This window comes from Coffea eugenioides, chromosome 7, assembly GCF_003713205.1.
Source record: "Coffea eugenioides isolate CCC68of chromosome 7, Ceug_1.0, whole genome shotgun sequence".
Lineage (NCBI taxonomy): Eukaryota > Viridiplantae > Streptophyta > Magnoliopsida > Gentianales > Rubiaceae > Coffea > Coffea eugenioides.
The window spans coordinates 15,800,851-15,821,015 of NC_040041.1; the positions used below are offsets into that span (position 1 = coordinate 15,800,851).

Here is a 20,165-nt window from a genome sequence, read left to right on the forward strand (position 1 = left end):
CGTTGGGACGAGTATCCAACGATTACAATTGTTATTTTTGAGTTCAATCCCAATGGTAGTTGATTGAATCGAGCCGGCGAGGGTTTGGTCGTGCCAATTGATATGCCTTGGGGAAGTGTTATATGGAATCTTGTAGTATGCGAGACTCTCGATTCCGGTTTACTCGAGTAATACCAAAGTGCAAGTGTTTGGATTTCGGGCCCGGTAGGGGTATGTTAGGTGGAAGGAGTGGAAGTAAAGTGGAGTCTACGGTTGGTTACTTTTAAACATTGACGGAGAGTCAATGACGTCCGATCAAGAAATGCAAACGAGGAAAGGGCTCTTGAGAGCCATCTGTATCCTTTTATCACTATATTTGACGTGTGCCTTTGCTTATTTTTACTATATTGCATGGAAAGCTTGATGCTTATATGCACTTGGGTGCGTAAGTGATAGTATCTCACTGGGCAATTAGCTCACACCGTTCCTTTTGTTTTCCTTACAGGAATATGACTCTTTTTGGAATGAATCTTGATAGCTGGTTGCCGAATGAACTAGATGTATATCTCTTTTGTATTGTATATGAAGTGAAACCCTAAATGTATCTTTAGGGCCGTTTTCACTTTTAATTTGGCAACCCGTGTATATATGAACTTTTGAAAACTTTTGTATGCCACTTTGGGTTGTAATTGCTAAAGTTCAAGATGTGAATGTTTGCTTGCTATTTGGTTGGATTCTGACGGGTCGGTTACTATTCAGGGCCGACTCCGAGTTTCATTTTTTTTTTATTTTGGGTTATTTTGCCCTTTTGCCTTGTTTACGCGCGTTATAAGTTCCGGAACGCAATAGATCGCTCTAAACTGCACTGTTAGTCCTGGTGAGAGTTGGGCAGTCAATCCGCTAACCCCTCTGGTTCGCCTTAAGGGAAGGTGGGGCTGTCACAGACTAGGTGACTCACTTTAAAACAATACACGCCCTTATAGAGTATTCTCCAACTTAGTAAGTCTTAATATGTCACTTTCAAGGTATAACAACCCAATATTTTCTCACATTGTAGTTTACTCTAATTTACACTAGTAGAATAAGATGAAAACCTCACACAACACCACCATTATTTGCCCCATATAGAATACTTTAATAATACGTATCTCTAATATATTATATTTGTAATAGTAAAAAGATAGTTAAAGAATCCCTTCAGAAGTTATGGAATTAGAAAGACAGCATAAACCAATGGTGGTAAGAATTCTATTGTTAGAACTCCTATTTATAGGTTTGAAAAGTAGGAGTTATCAGTAGGTAAATTAAGATTGGTCATTATATAAATTTTGGTTACAAAATATATTGATTTAGTTTAATGGTCAAATTCATTATTTATTTTATGACTGTTATAGCCGTTATGACTATTATAAAGCCGCTGCATATTTATGTAACTTAAAATTTTCTCAAATCATTTTTTTTTTGTATTTTGTTATTAAAATTACTTATCTATGGATAAGTTTTTTTTTTTTATTTTTGTTATTAAAATTATTTATCTATGGATAACAAACTAGTATTAATCCATGATATTTTTGTTTCAATTTAATTTATTGACTTAATCTCCTTGTGGAAACAGGATGAATATTTTGTTGATTCACAATGTTGTGGTCCTTTTTCTTTCTTTGTGCAGCTTAGGTAAAGTAGGTTGATCTGCCAAAAATTGCTATGATCTCACAGAATTTAAAGTCCAAAAAAAAAAAAAAATAGATAACCCATCCCTATAGTCCGAACTTTTTTGCCTGCAATTCAAGACCTATTTTTCTTTGTGATTCAAAGAATTTTGGGTTTTTGAGATTCTCCTTTCCTAGGGTTTTTGCCGGTCTCTCTCAATTGTTCGAATAGAAGAACAAATGAAGAAAGAAGCGTATGTTGTAGTATTTATTTATGAAGGGGCAAATTATTATGGCTGCAGCAGCACAGAATTCAAGCACCAGCAAGGGGTACGCTAATTGGACTAGTGGGGACCATCAGCATTGGTGAAAGGAAGTTAGTTAACAGTAGGGAGCAATAGTACTAGTAGTTAGGTGATTCAGTTGCGGCAGTTAACAAATAGACAATTAGCTATTGGAGAAGATATTTGTATATCTATATGCAGGAATAATCATCTCGGAATATTCATTTTATACATTCATTCCTCTTTCAATAAAATTCTCCCACTTTTTCTCTCTTTTCCCTCTTTCTCTCTCTTTCTCTATTTTCTCTCTTCCCTTCTTTTTCTCTTATTCCTGTTCTTTTTACTCAATCCATAACACAACTCTAACATTTTGTGTGCAATTTGTTAGTTTAGATGGTTTCTATCCAAGGTCCAATATAGTTTAAACCGTGACAGACTGGAATGCAGATTTTCAAATTATAGGGAATTAAATTGAATATTCAACAAATCACAAGTGGCTTTTTGGTATTTAACCCAAATTAAAAGTCGCATGGAAAGGCAAAACAAATGAGAATCTTGCCAATTGAATTGGAAAAAAGGTTGGTAGAGTTGAAAATAAGTCAACGTATTTGAAATAAATGGAAAAAGTAGAGATATTATTTATAATAAATTGATTTGGCTTGCAGATGTATATCCTTGTGAATTCTCTCGCTAAATTGGAGATTACTATTATTGACAATGAATTAGACACTTTCTAACTGGAGAAAGTATGTGATTTTTTTTATAACTTAAAATAATTCCAATTGTTTAGAAAGTATGTGATACTTATTATGAGTATTCCTATATTAAGCACCCAAAACTTTAATTAAAGGGAAAATGACATGTTTCATCCCTTACATTTCGCAAAAATATTCTTTTCGTCCCTCACTTTTAAAATGAAGCAAATTCGTCCCTGACATTTAAAAATTAAAACTATTACATCTCTGAACCTAATTTTCAATCTGAATCAAACCATCCAATAACCCAGTAATAAATTTTGAAAATAGAATTGATAGATCATTCGGTCAACTTCATCATATTCATATGACATTTATTAAACCAAAAAAATAAAAATTATAACATAAAAGGCCAATCTTTGTTTTGGAATAGTAGAGTTTTTTTTTGGATAAATCTTTTCATGCACCGTTAGTATATCTGCTTGCGAATCTAGATGTGTATCATAAATATAAAATTTGGTGTTTAAATTTAAATTAAAATGATATGGCGGTACATAAAACTGTCAGTGTATACAATGATAATGTAGAAAAGATTAATCTTTCTTTTTTATGTTATAATTTTTTATTTTTTCTTTTTAGGTTCTTTAAATTTTACATGAATATCAAGTTGAGTTAACCAAGTGATCTACCAATTACACCCCCAAAATTTGTAATCAGGTTGATTGGTGGTTTGATTCAGATTGAAATTTGGGTTCAGGGATGTAATAATTTTAGTTTTTAAATGTCAAGGACGAAATTGCTTCATTTTAAAAGTGAGGGACGAAAAGAATATTTTTATGAAATGTGAAAGATGAAATCGATCATTTTCCCTTAATTAAAATCATAAGATTCTAAAATCTTAAATTTAGGCCAAATCCATTTTGAGCCCAAACCATAAAAAATTAACAGGCCTGAGTCGACTCCGTGATTTGTCCATATTGAGTCTCTTAATTGGACCTCAGAGAGGAGCTCAAAGAACTCCAGCCCAAAAGGCCCAATTGACCGCTCTAGCTGTATTAATTATTTCCCAATATATCCATGCATAGATAGAATATTGGATATGGCCCCAGATATATGTCAAATTCATTTTCCCCCGTCAACTTTGAAAGCCTAATAGCTTGAAGACAACCTAGCATAGTTGCTTCCTTTCAAGAGATTTCAGTTATCAAACACACTATGCTTGCCATGGTTCACAGTCTTGGCCGAGACCGATACGGCTCGGCTGAGTCGTCACCGGAACAGGACTCCTTGTTCCGATACCAGGATGAGATAATTTCGAGATACTTTGATTGTCGAGAAATCGGTCGAGTCATTGAGAAATCGGCCGAGAAGTCACCAATAAAGATAGAAACGGCCGACTCACCCTGAGTCAACTCGAATCCAACCAAAAAATAACAAAAAAAAAAAAAGCAAGAGAAAAAAAAAAGATGAAATTGTTGGGTGGTCTTGATTCTTGATTTGAACCGTTTCACAGAAACAAGTCCGAGAACCTGAAAGAAGCATCAGGAAACATGTTATTCAAATAATAGACAATAAGCAAGGTATGGTTATTATCTGTGTGTGCATATGCAAGTTGAGGCAAAACAGCAAAAGGTTGCACAAACCATGAAGAAAATATCATAGTTACTTGTGCTTGTTATGAGAAAATATCATAGTTATGAGAAAATATTATGCTTGTGCATATGAAATAAAATAACTTTTCTGGAACATGATCCACAAAATGCATGTTGCTTGAGTCTTAGATGATGTTTTGTCTTGATTAGTGATTTCATGAAAGCTGCGGCTGCTAGGTACTGTTGTGGTCTCGATAACACTTATTAGGGATTATAGGCTAGGTATTTCGTGTGTATTTAGATTTTTTTTGGATTTTCTAAATTTATTAAGGGAAGTAGATGGGGTAATATTTATTATTCTGCAAAGTAGTTGCCAGAAGTTGTTTGCTATGCTGAACTTGCAATGGAATTTGTAAAGACGATATTTTTTAAATATGTTAGCATAGTACTGATTGATTAAGGAACTATGTCTTCTTGTCAATTTGCTACTTCAAATTTCATAGAGGAAGGCCTTTTGAGAATGCTGTTACTTCAGCTACTGCAAGTTTGAACAGGGGAAATGCAAGTGCTTGTGTTGCTCCTCAACCAAACCCTACTGTGCAAAATGAAGGAAGAGCAGTTGTTAGCCATGTCAATTCTCAGACTTAAGAAATTGTAAGCATCAATGCAGCTGCAAATGTGGACTCTTATACTCTCAGTAGGCATGAATATAACAACATGCAACAATGTTTCCTATGGCCCACTTTTCAATGTTTGCAGGTTGAACTAGTTTCTATACAGATGAACACAAAATACTAAACTTTGAACTAGTGTTATGTGTTTTGTGTTATCTTGATTTTGCAATTATTAGTTTTAAAATTGTGTTATATGTTATCTTAATTTTGTTTGTGATGCCATTATATTAAATGATTAAAGATACTTATTGTGTTTAATATGTATAAAAATAGTACATTTTACAGATTTTGTTTTGCTAATTTTTTATTATTTTTATTTAGCATATTTTTTTTATATTATTCACAATTTTTAGAATATTAAACGTTTCAAAATTTGTATCTCCTCGAACCGCGACCGGGTGAGGATCCGAAAGTTATGTTCATATCTTTTATTTTATCTTACTTGCCCTAAATCCTTGATTGATTTAATGGTTGAATCATGATTTTTATCCTATAGCCTTATTCAATTTGGTGCATGTTGAGTTTTATAGTGTATCATGCTAATGTGACCAACTAGTGAAGTGTTTGCAATAAATTTGGTGGACAAGAGGGAGTTTTGTGTAAAAGGGATTATGTGATAAGAGTTGTTAAGAGATAATTGGAGAAGAGATAGAGATTAGGGTGAATTAGAGACAAAGAGATAGACTTGAGTTGAACTCTTGTTATTTGTCACTCATCTAACCAATCTTGACCTTGACCAAAACCAATACTTATTCAACCAATCTTTCATTTCATTATCATTTCTTCTTCTTTCTTGCTAGCTTGGCTGACTTTGAGGAGAGAAAAAGGGGGAGGAAAAAAAAACTCAATTTCAAGTCTTGATTTCTTGTCTAATTAGTGAAAAAAATAAGAGAGAAACCTTAATCCACTCCGTAAATCCTTGAGGCAAGTTCGGAAGGAAGCTCTTGGAGGAGTTCTTGGACGAAGGAAGCTTTGCAACTTTCTTGATTTGCTTTTCATATTAGGTTTTGGAGGTAAAGAGATAAAACCTTGCTAGAAAACCTATCTTTCTTCCCTTATCTTTAAGTTTAGCTGATGTATGATGTTATAGAAACTAAAAGAAGAACTTTTATGGAGGATTTCATATTTTTTCAAGTTATATTGTAAATTTTCAACTTTAGTGCATAAAGTATATAGTCTAGTTTAGAGTTTCTATATGTGAAATTTTGATGGATTCCTTTGCCCCGAATATGTACCATATACCTCATGACATGTTAGTTTTGATTGCTAGTGTATTTGCCATGAAAATAGGATTGAAAGTTGGAGGTTTAAATAGAGAACTTGGGGACAAGTTGCTGAAAATTCTTCTTTGATTGGAAGGGAGAGTTTGAGTTTTAAGTTTAGGATGATTTTGACATACTTTTGTTTGAGATACTTGATAAAACCTTGATTTTCACATACATGTTGTTTTGGAGCTAAAACAAAGAGGTTTAAGAGGAAGGAAATGAGTTTTTTCAAAACCACTTTATTGTTGGTAATTTTTAGTTTTGAATTTCGAGAATCTTGTCACATTTCCTTCAAAATTCTTGCCTATAATCAACATATTTTCACTCCATATTATGCTTGAGGCATTGAGCTGCTATATACGTGGTTTTCCCCTTGATTTGAATAAGAAAACATTGTGATTTTTGGAAGGTATGTTGGAAAAAATGTGTGATGTCTAAGTAAAAGTTTGTTGGACTCTAACCATATTATGTATGATCGCAGGATTTGAGAGTGACCATTAGGCAAAACCTGCACTTGAAGTTGATAGAACTTGATAAGTTGGTGAGTGCTCCAATTGTATGGTAAAACCTATTGCTTGATTGAAATATTCTCTTGATGAGATTGTTAAATACTTGACTTGAGATAGTTGATTGATTCAATGCTATTAAAATGCTCTTGAATTGTTTGGTTGGACGAGTATGTATTTTATCGCATTTGTCCCAATTTAACTAAAGCACTGTGCACTGTTTGCAAGTGAAATGATGTTCATATGCATAACTTAAAAGTCATTTGGGTATGCCATCCCATCGACTATACTGAATATTTGGGATCCCAAACCCCATCAGCTAATTGGTCGAGACGATTAGCGAACCATGGATAGTATTTATTATTTATCCCATTGGATTCAGTATATTCGAATATTACCACACCTGTTATATTTGGAGTTCGGATCCAGTAGGGGGATAATCGATGGACGAAGACTAGAGTGAAGTGGTGATTTTACAGAGTATTGTTATTGTATTCTAAGGTTGAAGGAGTGTCAACGGATTCAAGACAAGTTGCAACTAAACTGGTTCGCGAAAGCAACTGTATCCTCACACATGAAAGTATTGTTTGTTTACTTGAAGTGATTACTTGAAATGTTAATGATTTATTTTCTTGGGTTCACTTTCTTCGCTTTAAGATGGTAATATACGTAATTATTATCTTGCCACTGTACTTGCATATTTTCTTGAAACCTCACTGGATGAAAACTCAGAATTTTTGTAAATTTTTGTTGAGTGTCCTAATGAACCCTTCTTTGTTTTATCTCAGATTTTGGTTTGTAAGTTTAAATCTTTTGTTATATTTTGAGCTTGTACAGGCAATTAAAATTAATGTACATGTGTATGGAAGTTTCGAAAGTGTTATTGTTATTGAAGTTATTATATTGCTGCTAAGGTTCATGAGTGAGTCCTAACGAGAATTAGACAGGCGGCCCGTCAAACCTGGAGTACGCCCTAGAGGGAGGTGGGATCGTCACAAACTTATATACCGAAACCGATGTACAACAGTCTGAGCTGCGACCGCGACTAGGCCTGTCAATGGGCCGGGTCCAGGCCGGAATTCATTATTTCGGACCTGGACCCGGCATATCACATCGGACTCGGATCCGACCCGTTTACCCGACGGGTCTTCTACTCTATGTTCCGGATCCGGATCCGATGGGTCTCGGATATGGGTTGGGCCTAACCGAAAAAATTATCGAAACTTACAATTTCTAATAAAAATGAGAAAAAAAATATATTTGTAAACTAATTTCTAACTAATACAAGAAAAAACCAAATAAGAAAAGAAATCAAATTGACTTTACTCAAATACATCACCCTAATCTAATTATATTGATAAATATATATATTTTAAATTATTAATCCATTTATATCCGGATCCGGGTCTAATACGAGCCGAAATACTGTATTCCGTATCCGACCCGTTTTTTGTTTGACAAAACGGATCCGGATCCAGGTCCGAGTAACGGAATTAAATCCCTACCTACCTGTACCTGCAAAAATTTTACGGATCCAGTCCGGGTCCGGGGTCTAGCCTAACCGTGACTGCGACTTTGAACCATGAAGCTTGCTACAAGAAGAATTGGGGCTTAAAACCAGTGAATCTAGGAGAAGAGGCAAAGAGTTTTATCATTCTGGTAATAACACAAACTTATTTGAGGCAAATCACAACACCTATTAATTCCATAATCCTTTGGTGGCAGTGCTTAAGGTAGGAGATGAACATGCAAACAATAGAAATTTTTTTTTTTGAGATGGCAACAAAGATGCACCACAAGGGAATCACATCATCAAGCTTTTACTCCAAAATAACCTCAACTTCCCACTACCAGGGGACAAAAAAAAGATATGGTCTACTTTAACACAGCTCATGAACACCATTTAAGACATAAAAGAGGAATTTTTTGACATCTTGAAACCATCTTCAGCTGGTTTCAGTTGTTTCCATGACAGAACCAAACACAACTTGTGACAGATTCATTCAACAATATCCAATGCACTGTTCACTCTGCCCCCAGAAAATCCTATATTGACAAAAGAAAAAGCTAATGATAATGCAGTAACTCAATAAATGCAAGTCATGTTGCATGAGAACCATGTGTTCTTGAAGCCCATATGCCAAATACAAGAAACCAGAAAACAAACAAGATGGCCCAATATCGTGCTGGTCCATACTTGATTCTTGTCAACACAAACTGCAGGTTGCAGAAAGAGGAGAGATTATAGTGTCGGATCAACGTAAAATTAAAAAGAAATAGACATTAGTAAAGTGGATCTTGTAACTGATTAATAGCAGAATTAGTAATGCCAATTTCCTACAAACATGACCTAAGTGCTTTAGAGCATCCTCAGAAACTTGGTTTTAAAAAAAAAAGGCAAGGAAGGCTATATAGGGATTTATACTCACTGATGTTAAATAGCTAATACTACACGGGAAAGTGGGAATAACAAAAGGAAGCCACGAATATAAGAGAAACCCTTGGTAGTATGCTACTGCTTGTTAATGTATAGAGGAACAGTTCGTAAAATAACGACCAAAACTAAACCAAAATATAAGGAACATTTGCTTTGGTCACTCCTCACATAAAAGTAACAAAAAATTGAAAACCTCAATCGTCCTTTAGTATTATGAAATGACAAACAAAACCAACTCCCAACATATTGTATATGTAATAAAGTCCTAATTACATTATATATGGTTTTTGACATAATAGATCACGTAAAGTTGTTTTCAATTCTAGGAAAGAGAAAGGAAATCAATGAGATAAATCTTCCTTCAGAAACATTTTATTTTCCTGATTACCCTTTTTTCTATTTTCTTTTGTTTCATTTATGTACATTTCCAGTTTTCAGTTCAATGGAGACAAGGGCGATGATCCAATTGATGATGACCCCCAACCACCCCCCCCCCAAAACAAAACAAAACAAAAATATGTCACAGCCATACTAAATCTTTAAAACCTTCTCACTGGAAATGAATTTCCCCGACCCCAGCATAGCAGTACAGTGGCAAAATCAGATTTACTATTCACAATCTTACTCACGATCAAGCCAATTAGTTCTGAAAAACAGTGACCTCAATCCCACTGTTTTCAGCTTTTGAACCAACCAACCACCATTCTCATTGTTTTCCACTCAACAGTCTTTACTTTGGATATTATCTAACCATTTTGTGCCAACTACTTTCTGGACTGTCACTCTCATTGTTATACATTGAGCAGAACTATGTGGAATATTACTTAACCACTTTCCTCCTGCAACTTTCCCCAGTTCAAAATGACAGCTTTAAAAATTAAAAGAGAAGTTAGATATTACATTCAAATTGAATTTTATACTTATTATATACAATAAAAATTTACCTTTGAGACAGAAAATTGAGTTCATGAACAATTGTTTGCCCAAGGATCAAATCCATAGGAAAGCTGATTTTCTACAATTTTGTTGACAAATAAGAGATTCCTCTTTAAGCACATTTAATGCTCATGTTGCAGTAGAAATTTAAGTAGGTCTATGATGAAAACTGAAAACCAACTGTCAAATAGCAGGAGACTGAGTCTCAACAATGACAAGCATTGCCAAATACTGTAATCACTGGACACCTATCAATGTAAAATGCCAAAATACTACCCACCACTATTTTTATATAACTGAATGTAGCAAGGGCGGAATTCTATAATACTCATGCAATCGGACAAAAAGACTGATGAAAAGGATTACTTACAAAACGAAAGAAGATTACAACTGTTAAAGCACAGACGCCTCCAAGAAGAATATGTAGACCATTTTTTGCAGTTTTCTGCCAAAAAAAGAAGAGAGAGAGAGAGAGAGTTTGCTTGGTCAAGGCATAGTTGTCAGTGTAAAATATAGTAAACTAAACAATTAAAGTTAGAAAACAGCAACATCAAGCAAGTGGCAAGAAGGGTCAAAAACAAACTTTTCAACCATCACTAATGATGTTACACTGATTCAACAACTATAAAGGCACAAACCACGGGATGCAGCCTCCTCCAATCTTGTGCAAAATGTTATAGAAAATTAAGCATTACACTACCAGAGATGTCAGGAATTGTTTGCAATTACAAGCCTAAGTGTTTTCAAAAGTCAGAATCATTTTAATTCATGAAGAAATCTCATTACAAGTTGACATTTCAATTTATAGGAAAGAAGCTTTCGTATGCATAAGTTGTGATTACATTACTAGATAGAAATTTGTCTGCCTTCATCTCAGTTGTTATTTCCTGACTTACCTTTCATTTTATTCAAAACAGCTAATACAACCATCAAAGAGCTCCCTGTCTGTCTCACTTTAGGGTTTTAGCACAAAATAAAAGGTCCTTGTGCAATATTTCCATAATTAGCATGCTAACAATCATGGACACAACAATGAGCCATTATTAGCTAAAGATTTTAAAAGGGACTAGAATAATAAGAGAGATGCTACATATCAATCAGTAGACCAATAACAATACACTTTAGAAGACAAATACAGCAGGCCATTTTCAAATTTATATTTAGAGAATCAAATATAGCCCATTAGTTAAAGATCTTTCTATTTTTAGAATGAGGATGCAAATTTACACTGTCTCTATAATAACCAAAAAAATAAAAAGGTACATACCAAAACTAAGCTATACATCGCTCAAAAAATTTCAAAGAAAAAATGGTTCAATTAGTTAGGTAAACTGTTCAAATCGAAGCCAAAGTGGCAGATTCATTGCTTTACCAAAAATTACCAACATTACATGTAAATCTTCAAGCTTCTAAATATCTACATGCACTATCAAATGCAGAAAATCCACCTTTCTTTGCCAGCTTCAACTTCATCTTATCATTTGCTTTAAAAAAGTGGGGAAAAAAGGTATCCTTTTCCTGAAAGCATGGAGAAACTACACAAAAGAATTCCAGAAGAGGGAAGAGAGAATGAAATATCATGTGAAAAGATGTAAGACTATCACATCTCCAGTCAGATATGGAGAAGGTCGAATTAACTTCTTAAAACTCCCAATGAATCTTTGACAAGATAATTGCAGAAGCCATCTGCAGTGAGATGGAAGCTTAAAAATTAGTTAAGCAGTGATGCAGAAAGCTGAAAATCTATGAGAGTAACTCAACCTTGGAGGAATCAATTAAGGAGCAAGTAAGTCCTCGCTTAGGTTTAAAAAGTATATAATATGCTGTGGATGATGGAGAAAGAATCACCTCTCTTAATAAACATGTAATATGGATATTAGTTTCTCAAAGCCGTGTACCTAAATGTTAAAGGAAAATTTGGCATAAGGGAAGAGGAAGATTTTCAATTTATGGGTGGGGTGTAACTTTTGAGAAACTTTCAAAAAGTGATTGGTTACTATATAACAAATTTTCATAATATGAAGTTCTATCACCACAATACCCAAGTGGCCTAATTCAGCCAAATGAATCCCTTTTCCCTTCTACCTCTCCATCTACCACCCCATTATGCCACCACCACCATCACCTTCCTCCACAAAAAACCAACCCCAATTTCCTCTGGAAACTCCACCTCATATTCCCCTTAGATTTCCCTCTCTGTAATATCCAATTGAAACTTCCCTTCCTCATAAGCTCCTTGTGAGCAAATGCTCAGCTGGAAGAGAAATAATCTACAAAACCAAGGGACTTGTCTATGAAGACAACATTTCAAAAGTAAGTGCCACACTTGAACAGAATGATCAGAACTCAGAACAGAACACAAATGAAACTTGACAAAGCCAACAGAGGTAGAACTCCATTAAGATTTATGCAAACTGGATGGAAAATTGGGTTGTTCTTCATTCATATACTCCCTAAAGCTATATAGCCAATATTTAGGCACATATCCAAATAGTAGACAACATAAAGAGAAACAACCAGTTGAGGTAAATGCTCTTCCTTACAGGACATGACATCAGAAATTGAGTAATTGACTTCATATCTTCTTAGACACAAGCTATTCAAAACATATAAAACCATATACTAATTTTCAGTTGAATTTCTACTTATTCATATCACTTGTATTAAATTGCAGATTCAATTAACATTTTCCCCATAATAGAAAGTGCTTTACACTTGGAAATTGGGTTTTTCCCTTCTTTTTTTCCCCCCTTTTCTTTTCTTGGGGTCAAAGATAGGTAAATATGGCTATCCAAGAAAAAAATATGACCACAGCAATCTTTTAAATTTACTATTTATTCTCATCACTCATATTGAATTCCATATGTAGATAACATTTTTCTTATACATCAAAAGTACTCTATGATTAAGATTTGGTATTTGTTTAAAGATATGTATGTATGTTCGTATCCCCATAGACACAGGATATTGAAAACAAATACAAGACCACAATAATACTCAATTGACTTTTTTTATAAGTGTTCTTGTTACTAAGGTTTTCCCATTCATATAAAGTACTGTAAACTTAAAATTTGATATTTTTACTTTTAACATGTGCAAGTATGTTCATCAACCAAGTGACAAAGTAACATTTTACACATCATACAAAGTGCTTTAGATATCTTTTAAAAGACATGTAAGTGCGACCAGTAATATTTTTCCCATACATAGAAAGTACGTTTTTCAACTGAGTTAACTACTATCTTCCCATAAATAGAAAGTACATTACATACAATGATTGGTACTTCTTTAAAGATGTGTAAGTACAAAACTGACTAAGTGACAAGCAAGATTATTCCTACACATGGAAAGTACATTACGTACAAAATATGGTAGTAATCTAGATATCTAAATATATCTCTAAACCGAGTATATCAATGTAGGATGGCAAATGTAATTATGGTTGAATATGTAATTAACATACTTATTAATTCTTGTCACTTGCACATGAACGCAATATTCTTCCTGCACTTAGCAAGTACCTCACGGACAATGTGTAGAACCAATTTTAGATATGTAACTACATTTCTCAAATGATTAGATCACCTTAGCCTGGTGAATGAAAATCCAATTTAACACCTTTACAGTTTTTTATCTTCATATTCAGAGATGAGAAACACAAAATACAAGGCAATGAATCAAAGGGGCATATATATTTTGGAATTTCAGGAATGAAAGACAACCATTAAACAGTGGCAAATTTACAAGATAAACTATAACTAGGATAATTGCCTGAATTAAATGGTGAAAGCCAATCACCAAAAATTTCTACTCTTTCTCACTAAAACCACATTTCTTCTTCCTAATTCAATTATCTTAAAAAATTTAGAATAAAAAAAAAACCAACAATCATCCTCTCATGCACCACATCCTTCAATTACTTCCAAAAATTTCATCTTTTGCCTTCCCCATAGAGAAAGGCATCATGTCCATTTCCTACTTTCACTTCTTCCCATTGAGTATAACATTTTATACCAGATTCCCTCACTTGGTGTGGTAATGCGGCAGAGTAGAAGCCATAACTTGAACAGCAGTTGAACAATTCAGGATTGCAATTAAACCCCCTTTAAGATTCCCAATCTCGATATGCTCCATGATCTCAGGATTAACTTCCAGGAAAACAAGGGAAACCCCTTCAATTATCCGGACTAGGCTAGAATACCACAATAAACCCATCATCAATTGCCAATGGTCCGAATTCCTTATACAGGGGAAAATGATGTCGAGGTTTTGGAGGGGCAGGGTTTTTGTGGAGGAATATGCTGCTAGTGATGGTTGTGGTGGGGTAATGGTGGTGGTGGGGGGAAAGGGAGGAGGAATTCACTTTGTTGGGGGCAGCAGCAGAGGCATGGAAATGGCAGCTGGATGCATAGTACTCAACTGAATTAGCCCACTTAAATATTTTGGTAAATTAGCTTGAAGTTAATATTTTTTTAAACCTTTTAGTAGTAGCCAATTCTTCCTTTAAAATTTTCTCAAAAGTTACACCCTTTTCCTAAATATTAACTCTTCCTTTTTCCATTGTGTTAAATTTTCTCTAATGTCTAGGTACCAGCAGATTGAGCACTAGCAGTGGTGCAGTGCAGCAGCTGGACTTGAGGTCAGATTGGATATCTCAGATATTGCACAACAGGAGGTAATTAGGTGACTACAATTTGTCTAAGTAGCTGCCAAACAAATGATATAGTTTCACCTTCCATGGGACAAGGGAGATGGTTGGAGTTGCCAGGTCAGTCGCCAGGAAACTTCCATGGGTCTAGGGGGATGAAATAATACGCTTTTTAGCAGAAATAAGAACTATACGCACTAGTATATATACCATGGCAATGCATAAGAAAATTTTCCCAGCTGCTCTTCGTCTTACTTAAAAACTCTAGAGTTCCTTGTGTAATCAATGGAGTACAAAGTTTTTCTTTTCCATGGCTTTCCATTAAAAAGTCAAACCAAAAATAAATATCCATTTTTTTTAATGTAGAAATTGCGCCAGGTTCTGAAGTTAGTGGACTTCAACAATTCCTTGTATCTTTTCTAGTTAACAATGCCGAGCTCAAATGCAACAAGAATTTAGGAAAACAGAATGAGAATACAAGCATTTACTTGCACTAAGCATCCAATTTTTACAAGTCAAATACTCCATGCATTGAATTTTCCACTGTTCTATTGTTTTTATTACTTGTATTAAGATGCTTCAAGAAATTTTCTAAGGCAAAGAGAATGAAGCAAGACGGTAAACTTAAACTAACTTAAACTAACTCTAATATCATTAATCAACAGTCAAAAATAAAACATTAATTGATGAACAATTCAAATATATTCTACGACAAAGATAGACACTGAACAGTGAGTATCTACAAGGCTACCTTTGTGTCAAAGAGTTCTTATCCATCTTTGACAAGAAGATTAATGAATGAAGATCATTCCTATAGGTAAAGAAACCTTGCAAATGAAGACAATGTTCTGAATTTGACATCAAGAGATGACCAATACACCAAAGGATGACAACAAAAGGTAGGTTAATATCATATAGCTGACCAATATTTTGGGTTTATAAGCACTAGACTAGTCAAACTAAGATGTTCCCTAAAAGACCCACTAAATGAGGCAAAATTTTAAAATATCACAACTGCTAGAATTTCTAAGTATCATTAGAACACCTTGGAGATTTTCTGAGATCCAAACTGTCCGAGAAAAGGAATTACATCATAGAATTTTATTAACTTAGTAAATTTAAGTGTCCACTCAAGTGATTTACCACTATCTAACAGAATTAGCTTTCTCAAAAACACAAAAAAATTGGTGTCCAACTAAAGTGAGAGAAGCAACACCAAGTACCTTTCCAACCCAAGGAGCAATGAGCCATGCCAGTGTAACAGTGAGTAACCCTGTAGCTAGAAGGATACCAATACCTTCCACAGCCCATTTGGCTGCAGTATTTTCACCAGCTACACGCTCTTCCATCACAATATTTGGAGCTGAAGGCTGCTCATTGACAACTTGTGAAGCAGTAGTAGTGTTATTAATATTAGGACCAAACCACAGTGAGATTTCACTTAGCCTTTGCCTTCGAATAGCAGCAACAGCATCAGGATCCACCCCTGAATTCCACTGTAGTTGTGCAGGAATAGGTTCTCCATTAGCCGTCCTTTCCCTCAATGCTTCATTCTCCTTCAAAGCATTAATAACTTTCTTTACATCTGAAGCTTTAATGTTCTTTGCAACACATCCACAAATCTCACAGACAGTTGATCCATGGTTGACAAACCACTTCAGGGCACATGCATAGTGAACAAGAGCAAGATCATTCTTGCAAGCACATCCAAGCTCCAATAGTCTGTCTTCATTCTGATCATACCCCATTTCCACATCCATACTACAAACAAAAACCTCCCCATTTGGACTAACAAATTCAACATATCCAGATCTTTTCCTTTTGGTTGTAGCATATGAATCTTTTCCAACATCTTTAGAGATAATTTCACCACTAATCATGACCTCCTGGCTTCCATTAGGTGCCTCACTTGATGGCGGAACAATGCCCAGGAATCCCAAAGCAGCATTTCCCCTTTTCTCAGCCTCAGTACATTGGCATACCCGACAAGCAGCTGCTCCTACCTCCTTGTCTACACTCTGGTGCAATCTAGAATTAATCCTACTTTGTTCATCCTCAATAGGTGAACAAACCATGATATGTTTGTCATGACTTAAAGGTGACTTTTCCTTATCCATCACATTCAAGTTGTGAATGTTGGAAAAGGAAGATCAATTATAGCATCAAAATAACAATCAAATACAAAAGGGGGAGCTCCTTGCAGACACTGTAGTGAAACACTAAATAGCAAATTCCAGAAAAGTATTATTCTCTGATGACAAAATGTTGGTCTTCTACAAAGAAATCCAAAGACCAAGCACATGAAAGTACAGGAGTCTACAATTTTGGAGAATACATATATGAAGTATCTCCAGCTGAACTACAAATGCTTAAGGTCCCAAGCTCTTGAACTGTATCCATACTACATTTCAGTCCTTTTCAGTGCACTCTAGAGAGAACCTAAAGAGGAAAAGAAAAAATAGAAGACGACATTTAACAGGGAGTTAAAACAACTTATTCCATCAACAAATTATCAATAGCTATTTAGTTGTTCAATTAACCACGTAAGTTTAGCATTTAACATAGAGACCTCAGTTCATACAATAGGTAGGCGTATCCCACCCACACTTTGCCCTTGTGTATGTAGCTGTGCATCACGTTGCTTTTAGAGGCAACAAGATTAAGAGCTGAAAAATTAACTACTAGTGAGATAAAGTTGAAGCAGCTTTCCATGATTATATGTGGATGAATGTCATTAAGCGGTGGGGAGGTCACACACCTATGTAAAACTATAATCATGCATCTTGGATTAAAAGAACATTTTTTTCCAAAAAGGCTATAATTCTAATATGGGTTAAAGAAGTGACCCTTTATTTTAAGCGAAACTTTCAACAAACACAGACAGCATTGGCCAGTAAGTTTGATCATATGAAAAAAAAAATGAAAGATAATTCACAATGCCATTTCAGGAAAGAAGCAGACTCCATTCAGATCTCCCAAAAAGCAATCACCCAAGTTTGCTCAGAAAATTCCAGAAAAGGGAAACAACTGTAATTACTGAATTGCAACTTTCCTGCTACCAGGATGACTTTGTGATAGTAATGCTTCCCTTAATCCCTATCGCAGTCAAAACAAGCACTCCACTACAAGCCCCATGTATGCAATGGAATAAAAAAATTAACTAACAAACTCCTCCAAAATAAACAAGATTGGCAGAACATAATTTTTGAATTGTAAATTCAAACCACAAAGAACCTTAAATGGAGGGAGCAGCAAAATGTCAATGCAAAATTAAACTACAGACAATAAAGATGGAATTTTTATGAAAAACACTTCTCATCCAATAAAAGAACATTACACATAGAAATGACCAAGTTGATTATGATCCAGAAAAAACCCCACTCAACTATTTCAAAAGCAGTACAGTACTACTAACTTTTTAGCAGATTTAGTACTTATTTTACAAGTTTCTTTTTCTTTCCTGCTGTAACTTGGTTACTTCAAAGTCCCCCCCCCCCCCCTTCTTTGCCCCCAAAAGTGAAAAAAAGGTCACATAGTCACAGTCATAATCAATCAAGAAGTTGTATTTTCGAAATTAAAAAGCCACAAATTGATGATAACAAACTTCACACTTCCTATTAGGAACTATGCGAATGTTTGCATCTACCTTAAATCCCAATTACTACAAAGCTTTAACCATAATGCACTCTTGCAATCTCCACCCATACTTTCCTAAAAGCTAGTCTTAGCATCCATTCGTAATCAAATTAGGCATTTACTCAGTTCTGTTTCGAGGTGTATATCTTTTCCAGTTTAAAAATCTTCATATTGCCACTGCCCACAGACTGAATTCACCATAGATAAAAGTTTTACTACTTCAGCACTAACCCAAAACTTCTCAAGAACCCCCCACTCTGGAGATCATAACTCATAATTGTTTGTGAACTAAACTCTGAAAATCTGAAAAATAAAATAAAATAAAATGGCACCACACCCATAAGCCCATTTCAACAATTGACATAAAAATTCCAAGAACGCAATGTTATGCTTCAAATTAGTGTGTTAAATCCAAAATAAAAAGAAACCCATTTCAGAAACTCAATAAATGAAAAGAAATAATCAAAGAAAAGGGGGACTTCACAGAAGAAGAAACAGACCTTTGATGTTGGAGTATGAGTGACGAGTGTCATGATAAGGTGAAAAAGATACCAAATTCTAGTTCACCGAATGAACTACTCCTCCAATCATGGATGGCAATCTAATCTAACTGTACAGACTATCTCTCTCTCTCTCTCTCTCTCTCTTTCTCAGTTTCACTTTTTTATCACTGAGGATTCTCTAGGCTCCACGAGCATTCATTGTAGCTGTTTTAACTGTTAAGAGTGTTCACATTGTCGGACTAGACTAGCATTAGCTGCGTCTAAGGTTGCGTTTGCATTACATCATTTTCAGATAATTTGAGAAAAAAAATAATACTACTGGGGTTAGATTGCAATTTTAGAAAGAATGAGATATTGTAGCATTATTCTGAGGCGTAATCTACCTCAAACAAAAATGTAACTTGTACACTTATTAAAGTAAAATCTCCCTTATTTGTAGAATTGAAAATTTGCCGGCTCATATGTTAGCAAAAATTTCTCTTGGTTTGGAATGTAGAATTGTCTTATGGGATGATTTTCCTCCATTGATCAAAGCTGTAATCTATGATTTGAATGAATGAAAACTTCATTTTACTCTAAAAAAATACACTTATTAAAGTAATATTTGATAAAAGCACTTAATATATATAAGAAAAAACTAAATTATATATATATATATATATATATATATATATATCAGAAATTCTACCATACGATAAGTGGATGTCTGAATGAATAAAATGGACATATAATACGGAGAAAAGAACCTATATAATAAGTGACAAATGACATGTAAGAAATTTATATAAAAAAAGGCATTGAAAATGGTTAAAGGTAATTTTTTTTATAATATAAGTCTAGGCTGGAACGCCACTGTAAAATATTGATTTGATGGGTCCAAAAAATTAGAACTTTTATAGTTAATCAATATAGAATTAATATAACTTATTTCACTCGGAATAGTAAAACCACTTTATATCAATTGTCATATATAATTATAAATATATATATATATATATATATATATGTTTATCAAATTTTTTAACGGCTAGCAGGGCGGGAGTATACTCCCCCCTTCCCCGCCCCGTTTCTAAACAGGAGAAAAAAATTCCCCCTGCCCCACCCCATTAGCCCCTTGCATGGCGGGTGCACGCCATCCCTACTTTTCTTAAAGTTGTAATTGTTTTCACTGCACTAAGTATTTGCTGTAGGAATTTGGCAATTTACCCCTAGGATATAGCAAGAGAAGGGAAAGTTAATCGCAAATGTCATGTTTTTCTAACTAAGAAATGATCAGATGATTCTAGTTAATTTTAATAATAGGGGACTTGTTCATTTATGGCAAAATTGTGCTTTCTATTTGTTTTTTGGTGTTCAAAAAT

General features: G+C 34.5%; 1 protein-coding gene across 2 annotated transcripts; it reads right to left on the reverse strand.

The window, feature by feature from the left end:
- Positions 1-8,500: 8,500 nt before the first annotated feature.
- Positions 8,501-18,978, reverse strand: LOC113778113. 2 transcript variants are annotated; one of them, XM_027323391.1, is made up of 4 exons: positions 18,802-18,972; positions 15,889-17,104; positions 10,388-10,462; positions 8,501-8,861 (listed from the first exon to the last, which is right to left on the reverse strand). In XM_027323391.1, exons 2-4 carry the CDS (start codon positions 16,780-16,782, stop codon positions 8,745-8,747), a joined length of 1,086 nt encoding a protein of 361 aa, XP_027179192.1. In that variant the 5' UTR covers positions 16,783-17,104; positions 18,802-18,972; the 3' UTR covers positions 8,501-8,744. The 2 variants fall into 2 exon arrangements, 1 of the variants encoding a protein (XP_027179192.1); XR_003469236.1 differs by lacking the exon at positions 8,501-8,861 and adding an exon at positions 11,466-11,703 and having other exon boundaries at positions 18,802-18,978.
- Positions 18,979-20,165: the final 1,187 nt, after the last annotated feature.